Here is a 10,377-nt window from a genome sequence, read left to right as displayed (position 1 = left end):
CATTCCTGCCCAAAAATAGCCCTGGAATGTTAAAAAGCAGCAACATTGCTACATCGCTTTGGGTCCAAGCTGTTGACACAGGTTAACTCTAGGAATTGCCAGGAAACTCTGTGGTTTTACCCAGAAGCGATGTCCTCACCTCACCAGCAGTGTTCCCTCTAAGCTGAGTTAGTATGAGCTAGCTCACAGTTTTTTAGCCTCCGGCTCACACACTTTTGGTGTTAGCTCAGGAAGAATGGCTCCAGAGCAAACTAATTTATGCAGTAGCCAAATCGCTCGCTCACAACTTTAATGGCAGTAGCTCACAAAGTAGAATTTTTGCTCACAAGACTCCACGGCTTAGAGGGATCATTGCTCACCAGTGTCGCACACACACCCATCCTCACTCCCACTGCTTCCAACAGCAGCCAGGCTCTACCTGGCAACCTTAATTACAACTGATCTCCAAACAACAGAAGATCAGTTCCCCTGGAGAAAATGGCTGCTTTGGAGAGTGGACTCTAGGGCATTATACACTCCCAAAACCCCACCGTTCCCAAGATTCCACACCCAATCTCCAGGAAATTCTCACCCCAAAATTGGCAATCCTACTTATATGCTGCAGTTTTCTACTCCCTGGGGCTAATAGTGGAGGTAGTGATACTGATGCACAAATCTGTGCCCCGTGTGCTCCCAGGGCCAAATGAGGAACACACAGTTGGGAGTCCAGAGAGCTAGATAAATAACTGTTTATTGCAATACTCAGGAAAATACAGGACTGAATACCTTGGCACCCAGTAACACCAAGCTGTATTCTACCCCAACCAGAAAGGGCAGTAGGTCTTATACCCCAAATGACATCATGACAGTTTACACAGAAGGAAGTCCTGAATTGGTGTTTGACAGGGTATCATCATCAGAGCATCATTTGAGCTGGCACATCTCTATTGGCAAACCCCTATCGGGATCTCAAGTGTCCGTCACTGCGTCTGCTTATCTGGTCCCGGGACAGGGGGAAACATCGCAGAATTTTGGCATCATTCCTGGCTTATCTGCTTCAGCCTGAAGCTAGGGAGTTTCCTGACAAGATGTACAAAACGTATCCCTTTGCAGACCTTCTGGGGCCAGATGCTCTGCTCTACACAGAAAGATATTTGTTTTGAGAACACTCAGACTCTTGCCCTCTCATAGCTTAGCTTCTCAGATGCCCTTCAACTGGATAGCTTATAATTTCAAATATACATTCCATTACTTTCTGACTCTAAGAAAAGGACCTTTAAAACTATTAAAATAATACCCTAATTAGTTCTACTCTACAACTCTTCTGTCTGGGCTAAATATTAAAATCTAAATTCACTTTAATCAGACTCCTAATAAGGAACAGTGACAGCTGTCATTTTACCTGCCAAGAGAAAGATCAGAAATCACATTCATCAATCGCATTCACTGGTCCCTTGTCCTTCAATACCTATGAATGTAAAAAGGTAAAAGTTCCCTTGCTCGAAAGCCAGTCGAGTCCGACTCTAGGGTTGTGGTGCTCATCTCCGTTTCAAAGCCGACGAGCCAGCGCTGTCCGAAGACATTTCCGTGGTCATGTGGCCGGCATGACTAAACACCAAGGGGCACGGAACGCTGTTACCTTCCCACCGAAGCAGTACCTATTTATCTACTTGCAATTTCTTGCTTTCGAAGTGCTAGGTTGGCAGGAGCTGGAACTAGAGACGGGAGCTCACTCCGTCATGCGGCACACTCGGGTCTCAGACTGCTGAACTACCGACCTTCCACAGCCTGCAGTTCAGCGCCTTAACCACTTGAGCCACCGCGGCTCCTTATGAATGAATGTAGGTGGTTTTAAAGGGGGATTGGACAAACTCATGGAAGAGAGGTTAATCAGTGGATACTAGCCATGGTGACTGAAGGAAGCCTCCGTCTATCAAGGGGTCAACCTCTGAATATCAGCCCTGGGAGGCAGCAGCTGGGGAGGGGTCTTTCTGCTCTGTTTGTTGGCCCTTTGGGACAATTGGTTGACTACTGTGTTAAAACAGGTTGCTGGACTACACGAACCACTGGAATAATCCAGCAGGGCTCTCCGTTGTTATTGAGTACATTTGCAGATTTGCTCACAGAAAATATTCTTTTGAACTCGGTAACTGTGCCAAAAATTACAATTTTATATGCTAACTGGGTTATACGTTATTTGTTTTGTTAAAGTAGTGGGATAAGTTTAGGCTTGATAAGGAAGTGAATACGCTGAAACTAATTACTGTGTGTACTTCAGTTTTCCCCCAACATTTCTTCACACAGCCTCCCTCAAATCTTATTCTCTGGGCCTGGCTTCCAACTTTCTGGACGTTGTAAAAGTTCCCTTCATTCAAATATTCTTTGACAACATCAGGAAAGGAATCTGCCCTTTTCTCCGCCTTGAAAGCTCCTTCAGGGCCAGAAGTATGAAACCTGCAAAAATGAAAGATATTCTCACAAGCGGGAAGACAACTTATTCAGAGGAACACCTTTGGGATCGTTTTATTTAAGCGATAATTTTTAAAACTTCGATCTGTGAGATTATTTCATTTGATATGCGCCCTCTATCAGTCCTCGCTGAAGGCTCTGGTTTGGATGTGACTTCAAACCTTAAAAGCATTTGCGGTGGACTGCTGCGGCGCCAAATTCTTTGTAATCCTCTTGGGTGATCCACATCGGTACAAAGGAGACTAAGGAGGTTATAATGGAACCTCCTAGCCAAGAAGCGCATGATCTCTCTGGGGGTGCAATGATTCGCACTGGAACTCTGTTGGGGACTTCAGGCTCTATCTCTTTAAAGATCCTCTCGTCCATGCCCTGAAAAAGCGAAGACCCCCCTGAGAGGACCAGGTTCCCGTAGAGGAGGCCACAGATATCCTTGTCACACTTCCTGATGCTGTTGGTGATCATGGTGTGAAGGCCCGAAGCCTTGAGGCCAACAATTTTTGGCGCAAAAAGAATTTCAGGTGGCCTGCAGAGGTTGAGGTTAATTTTGACGGTGTTTCCATCCGGCAGCTTCAAGACCCCCTCCGTCTTCTTCTCTGCTTCTTGCCTGGGGTCTAAAGCCACATAGCAGAACTTCTCCTTGATGTCCTTCACCGTGGTCTCCTTCGCTCTGTTCACCGACAAATGGCTGTTGTCCAAAAGGAGATGGGTGAGGTATCTGGTAATGTCCCTTCCTGCAATGTCGAGCCTGGACACCCCGTGAGGTAGACAGTAGCCATCATAGATGGGGACGGCGTGAGTTACCCCATCTCCGGCGTCCACCACCAACCCAGTGGTACGTGCCGACGCGTAAAGCGCCAAAGTGGCTTGGATGGCGAGGTACAAAGCCGGTACTTTGAAGCGTTCGAACATCAACTCTGTCATTACTTCCCGTTTCCGAAGAGGATTCAGGGGGGGTTCTGAGAGAAGTACGGGCCTCTCGCTGGCTTTCACTTTAAGCTCGTGCCGGTAGATATATCTCCAGAGCATCTCCATGTCATCCCAGTGAGTAATCATGCCGCGCTCAACAGGATAATTCAAAACCGAGCTGCCCTTCTTGGAGAGGGCTTTTGCCCCGATGTAGCGTTGCTCCATGTTCTCTTTGAGGTTGCCGACCACCGACGGGACAGCTGCCCGCGGCTCCAGTTCACCCGAGATCCCGGCTTTACACGACCCGGATCCATTGTCCACAATAACGGCGGGCATCAGTAAGACTTTTGTATCGAACATCGCTCCGTCTGCAGAACGGCCACCAATGCTGGCAGTCAGGTGACTTCCATGGGAGATCTCTGCCTCGGGTTGGAATGTCTGGCGATCCACTGTTCTAGCATGCTGACATCACAAACGGGCAACGCCCACGTGAGTGACCACAATTGTAGTCCCCTTGAACTGTCCCCGTCTGCCTCGCAAGAATCCTTGGGACTGTAGTTCAGCAAGATGGGGCACAGTGACCTCGGCTATGTTTTACATTTAGGGGTATTCGCGCCACAAACTGGAATCGACTTTATAGCACACACTCCAGCTGCCCCTGTTGTTGTTGTTGTTCAGTCGCACAGTCGAGTCGGACTCTTCGCGACCCCATGGACCATATCACACCAGGCCCTCCTGCCTTCTGTCATCCTCTGGAGTTTGCTCTATTTCATGTTCATTGCATCGAGAACACTGTCTAACCATCTCATTCTTTGCCACCCCCCTCTTCTGTTACCTTCAGTCTTTCCCAGCATCAGGGTCTTCTCCAGCGAGTGCTCCCTTCTCATAAATAAATAAAATTTGGTGGCCAAAGTATTTGAGCTTCGGCTTCAGTATCTGGCCTTCCAGGGATCAATCAGGGTTGGTTTCTTTTAGGATTGACTTTGATCTCCTTGCAGTCCAAGGGACTCTCAAGAGTCTTCTCCAGCATCATCATTCGAAAGCATCTATTCCTTGTCCCTGTTAGGCAGCCCTTATTTTGAACTCCTTGTCCCAAGTAAATCACCAACCCAATTTTTTCCTTTTTGAGGACGCCTTGTGAAAGCCATTTGTTCGTGCTAATTGCTATCCTCCAGGGTCCAGCCTCCTTTCCCTGATCTCTAGCTGTTACATCTCTGGGTGGAAAAGTTATTGTTTTTTAACTTACTTCATTTGTACCCCGCCACTCCCCCCAATAGGGACCCAAAGCAGCTTAGATCTTTCTCCTCCCCTCCACTTGATCCTCACCACAACCCTGTGAGGTAGGTTAGGCTGAGAGCATGTGACAGGCCCAAGTTCGCCCAGCGAGCTTCCATGGCAGAGTGGGGATTCGAACCTGGGTCTCCCAGCTCCTAGTCCAGCACTCTTAACCACTGTACCACACTGGCTCGGCTCTCCTTGTCCTCACATATGGGCAGCATGATGGAGTTTAACTGCAGCAGCCAATCTGGCTGCCAAAATATGATGGGGCATAAATACATGGAGGAGCTGTAGCTCAGTGGTAGAGCATCTGCTTGGCATGCAGAAGGTCCCAGGTTCAATCCTGGGTATCTCCAGCATTAAAATAAAATTAGGTAGTAGGTGACGGGAAAGAGCTCTGCCTGAGGCCCTGGAGAGTGGCTGCCAGCCTGAGTAGACAATACTGAGTAGCAGGGGTCATTTCCTGCAGGAGCGCACAGGAGCGGAGCTCCGGCAGTAAAGAGCCCAGGGGGCGGGCACATGCAACAAGCCCCACCCCCTGCTCCCAGCAGCCCTCAGTCAGAGCAAGAAGCAGCCAGGTAAGTTGCAGAGCGTCCCCCGCCCCCCCAGTCCCAAACAGTCCAGTGGCACCTCTAAGACCAAGTTTTATTCAGGCACAAGCTCTCCCTCCTCTGCGAGGGCAGATCTGCACGTTCCTCCCCCCCCCCCAATAGCTAGCAATCCAAAACAGTCCAGTGGAGCCTGAGCGGTGGGTGTTGCCTTCTGACACACTTCCAGTGATGTCAGGGGGTGTGGCATATGCAAATGAGTTCTGCTAATGAGCTCCTGCACCTCTTTTTCTACGAAATGACCCCTGCTGAGTAGACAATACTGACCTTGATGGACCAGTGGTCTGATTCAGTATAAGGCAGCTTCATCAAGGATAAAACAGGAGGGGGGCACAGAGATCAGCAAAGAAGACAGACAAGATGAGTTGGACGTGCTACCTTTGTTAGAGATTCCGCATGTCTGGACATGGGGAGGTGGCTACATCTAAATGCGTATACATGTGGTGTCTCCTTGAATGGGATGCCTCTCTTTTTCTTAACCTGGGAGCTGCCCTCTGACACCTCCTCTCGCCCGCTCACTTTGTCCACTCCCTCTCTCTACATGGCCTTCCACGGAGAGACATGTCTCTGCAGGTCGCCTGTAGAGACGGTGCCCTCATCCTCCCACACACATGATGCCAGACAGGCTGGCCATTTGTGACCGGGAAAGGACTCTTTAGATTAGGCTTCTCTCTCCCCTTTCGACGGCAACCTGAATGTGAGCTGGATCTACTTGGATCAATGTCAGTTTTTGCAATCTACTTCTTGGGAGACTTATTTGCTGCACTCAGGATCCTGCTTCTATGACTGGGCCAAGCCTCTGCTATACTAACCAAATCTCCCAGTCACTTTCTGTATCTATTTCAAGGCCTCTGGAATCCCCCAAAATCTCCAGGGATTTCCCAACCCAGAGCTGGCATCCCTAGGAACACCTCCCTCTCCTCCCCGCCAGGTTGTTCTGGGTCCTCCCAGAGTTACAACTCATCTCCCCACTACAGAGATCCGTTCCCCTGGAGAAAGTGGCAAACTCTATGGTATACCATAGATTCTAGGCGAAATCCCTCTCCAGATTCTGATGCACAATTGCTATTAAGTTTTGATGGTGACTTTTGAATGGCTGGGTCCTACGAAGGATGTCCAGGAACAGAAGGAGGCAGTGATTTCAGCTGACTCCACCACCATGCTGTTTCTTTGACCTCCCACCCCCCAGTGCGAGTATTGGGGGCGCAGTTTGGGCTGCAGCCGGAGAGGGGAGTCAAAGGAGCCACGCTCCGTGGACAGAAATCCTGTCCATCAGCAGATGTTACCTTATCTGTTGATCCAAGCCATAGATTGCTACCCGGCCGGAGTCCCGTTCTGGAAAGGGAGGGACAGGACTAACATTTAGAAGGAAAAATACAGAATGTTTGCACCTTTCCTACAAGACCAACAGTAATGTGAATCTCGCAGAGTCTAAAATGGGCCAGCCCCATTAAATAGGGTTGGCCAGCCTCCAGAGATGGTGTAGGGGTTAAAAGCTCATACTCTAATCTGGGAGATCCGGGTTTGATCCCCCACTTCTCCACATGCAGCTGCTGGTGCGACCTTGGGTCAGTCACAAGTTCTCTCAGGGCTGTTTTCTCAAAAGAAGCCCTCAAAAGAGCTCTCTCAGTCCCACTTACCTCACAGGGTGTCTGTTGTGGGGAAGGGAAGGTAAATTGCTCTGAGACTCCTTCAGGCAGTGAAGGGTGGGATATAAATCCAATGTCTTCTGGACTAGATGGACTACAGGTCTGATCCAGCAGGGCTCTTCTTATGTTCTTAGGAAGGCCTCAGCCTCTGTGTCCTGTTGTTGGCCCCCAAAGGAACTGGTTGGCCACTGTGTGAGACAGGAGGCTGGGCTAGATGGACTATTGGTCTGATCCAGCAGGACTCTTGTTATGTTCTTAAGGGTTTATAGCCAAAGGTTCAGCATTCCGAGCCTGGAGGAAAGCCACCCCCCACACGCTGTTGTGTATCAATTCAGAAAAGAGCCGATAAAAAAAATATTTATGGACACAAAGTGGGAAAGATTTTCTCGTTTTTAAAATGAAATCCGCCGGCTGTTTGGCCGGCTGAGCGATGGCGATAATTAGACTGCAGTGGAACGCAAGGGCCTGGCCATCTGGGGAGGGAGACCAAGGGTCACCTAATTAAAGGCTTTCATCAAAAATCGACATGGAAGGCAGCTCTGGAGTTGTCAGCGAGAGAAATGCCGGCTCTGCTCTGCTCTTCCCTCCCTGGTAGGCAGGATGGTGCCTGTCCTTTGGAAGGGAAGAAGCAAACGAAAAGAAAACCCCAACACTTCTTCTAAGGTCAAACTCTTTTCAATAATTCTCAAAGCAAAGTAAATTATTCTTTACATCCCAGTACTTCTCTAAATATTCTTTAAAGTCTTTCCAATCTTCAAAAAATTCTTCTGCTTCCAGATTTTTAAGCTTTCTTGTCATTTTGCCAAGTGTAAATGTAGAAGAATATTAGTTAAAAGATTTGTTACCTATAGAATTTGATTAAGGAGTAAGGAAGAGAAGTGGGGAATATAAGATATGGGTTGGAGGTTGGAGCACTGCGGGAAGTCAGAAGGGGTGGGGAAATAGGAGAAAAGGATATATGATATTTTAATGTGATGTATGTTTGACCTATTAGTATATCCTAATAAAATTGTTTTTTTTTAAAAAAAAAAAAAAAAGGAAAATCCCAACATCAACAAACTCGTGGGAAGATTTAAAGTTCCCTTCGAGGGCATTGGTCTTGGCCGGAACAGAAGGTCAAGTCCAGACCAATAAATCAGGTGCGCAGGCAAGAATTCATACAGAAGTGCAAAGTCACAGAGGAGTTTTGCAAAACGCTAATGTGTTCTCCCCCTCCCTCGAACTCTGGGGTCAAATGCCATTTTCTGTATCGGCTTTGCAGTTTGGATACTCGACCAGTTCATGCCGGTTTTACTTGCTAAAACTCAGAGTGGCAGAAGGATTGCTATTCCAACGGCTGGTCTCTCCCAGCTTTATATCTCACAGACTACAGGCTGCATTCAGTTGCCACAAGAAACCGTGACTCGGTCAGAACTGTGACTTGCGAAAGGAGCTCTACCAGCTGTAAGTCATTAGTTCTGGCTTGTGTGCAAATCCTGGGTTGCCTGCCTCTTGCTTCTGCTCCCACCCCCGCAGCTAGGAGGTCATCCTACCTCTGTTGCAGTCTCTGGGGCCCCATGGGGCAGGGCTCCTCAACAAACTGCAGTCTGTGAATTCAGATGTCACAAGAAACCGTAAACAGCACAAACTGTGGTTAAAAAAGCTAGCTACCAACCCTAGGGTGAAATCCTGGTGTGGTGCCACCCACCCAAACCAAGGTTTGTCGAACCATCTGGATTTAGATGCTGCAGCTAACTGGGACTAAATCAAACCACGGTCTGTTGTGATGCCTGAATACATCCTGAGTTTTGGAGAGTGGCTGTTTTTTAGTTGTACTGAAACAAAGCCTTGGTTGTTGCCCTCCAATGAATAGAGGTGATCAAACTGAATCAGAGCAGCTGCTATTTTGGAATGCTGTTTCAGAAGGAGCTGATTTGTCTGTAATTGATAGATTCACTCCAGGAGTCCCTGATCTGGTTCAGCCTGTGGGTACTTCTGGGATTCTTAGAACAGGAGGTGGATGGCACCACAAAATGGCTGCCATGTAGGATTGTCAGACTGAGACAGTCAACTGGTGGGAGGGTTGGAGACATGGGTAGCGTGACATCGGCATCTTTACACCACTTCCAGGGAAAAACTCAAAGTGATGCAGGGTAACTCTAGGACCTGCTGGGATCTCCATGGTAAAACCATAGAGTTTCCAGCTGTGTCTAGAGCTACCTTTTGTCACTTCCTGGTTTTCCCCAAAAGTGACATAGAGATGCCACCGAAGGGAGGCCAGGCCAGAGGGAGGTCTCTTGCTGCAGTGGGAGGCCTGGTAGCGCTACTGCCACAAGGACCAGTGCCGATCACAACATGGCTGCAGTAAGGTACTCAGACCAATCACAAAATGCTGGAAAGTTGCAAGCCAAACATCCTCCACTGATGAAGGCAGCTTTTTCTGCAGGGGGGCCAATCTACAGACACCAAGACGATACCTCTTTCATACACAGAGAGAGAGAGAGCTATGGCCGTTTTTCTGTAGCACCGTTTTAATATAGAGGTGCATTCCAAAACATGAAGTGCGCAAACTGCATTTCACCACCCAGATTACATTTCTGGAAGCAGGGGATTGGCCTGCAGGAAGCAGCTTCCAAACAGATGCGAGCCTCTGGTTTAGAAATGAACCCCAACCTTTCCTCAACCATCTCCTCTTTTCTCCAAACCCTCTTTCTCTGCTGGGAGATCTCTGGAAACCATCGGTTATGCCCACAGGGGAACACTAGGTGGCACCCTCCGGCCACGAAGTTTGGAACCCTCAGGCAGATGTTAGCAAAACAGGGGGGGGGGGGTTTCCCCCTGGATTATGAATTGGCTGGGGGGGGGGAGAGTGTTGGAAGGAGACGGACCAATGAGAACTAACCTCCACAGCATCATGTAAAAGGGCTTGATCAGGGCTGAAGTGCAGAGAAAGGGGTTTGATCCTCTCCCTACACAGTTTCACTGATTAAAATCTTCCCCTATCAGGGTTGCCAGCTCCAGGTTGAGAAGTCCCTGGAGATTTTGGGGGTGGGGCCTGAGGAGGGCGGGGTTTGGAGAGGAGGGTATAATGCCACAGAGTCCGCCTTCCAAAACGGCCATGTCCTCCAGGCGAGCTGCTGATCTCTGCCCCTGCAGAGCGACCCTGGACTTCCTTGGTGGCCTCCATCCCAAGGGCTCACCAGGACCGACCCTGCTTAGCTTCCGAGATCGGACGAGATCGGGCCAGCCTGGGGCACCAAATGGAGAAGCTCCCATGACAAAAAGTACCTGGAGGAAAGAAGAATGCACACAGCTGCACACGAATGCAGACAGCCTGCAACGTTACAGCAGCCCTTTTTGGCTCCTTCTCAACCTGCTCTCATTTTAGAGAGCCAGTTTGGTGTCGTGGTTAAGTGCGCGGACTCTAATCTGGGAGAACCGGGTTTGATTCCCCACTCCTCCGCTTGCAGCTGCTGGGTGACCTTGGGTCAGTCACAATCTCTGGCACA

At 49.0% G+C, this 10,377-nt stretch overlaps 1 protein-coding gene across 1 annotated transcript; it reads right to left on the bottom strand.

Annotated features, from left to right (window-relative positions):
- Positions 1–2,610: 2,610 nt before the first annotated feature.
- LOC107106104 (actin-related protein T2-like) lies at positions 2,611–3,714 on the bottom strand. The gene has a single exon (XM_015406194.1). The coding sequence runs from the start codon at positions 3,712–3,714 to the stop codon at positions 2,611–2,613; it is 1,104 nt and encodes a 367-aa protein (XP_015261680.1).
- Between the last annotated feature and the right edge of the window lie 6,663 nt (positions 3,715–10,377).

Source organism: Gekko japonicus, unplaced genomic scaffold (assembly GCF_001447785.1).
Source record: "Gekko japonicus isolate JY-2015 unplaced genomic scaffold, Gekko_japonicus_V1.1 scaffold1133, whole genome shotgun sequence".
NCBI lineage: Eukaryota > Metazoa > Chordata > Lepidosauria > Squamata > Gekkonidae > Gekko > Gekko japonicus.
Note: the sequence above shows the minus strand (reverse complement) of the source record. Positions and strands in the feature narration are given on the sequence as shown.

Bases quoted from the DNA above. Each gene is read 5' to 3' on its own strand.
- LOC107106104 (XM_015406194.1), bottom strand. From the start codon at position 3,714: ATGTTCGATACAAAAGTCTTACTGATGCCCGCCGTTATTGTGGACAAT.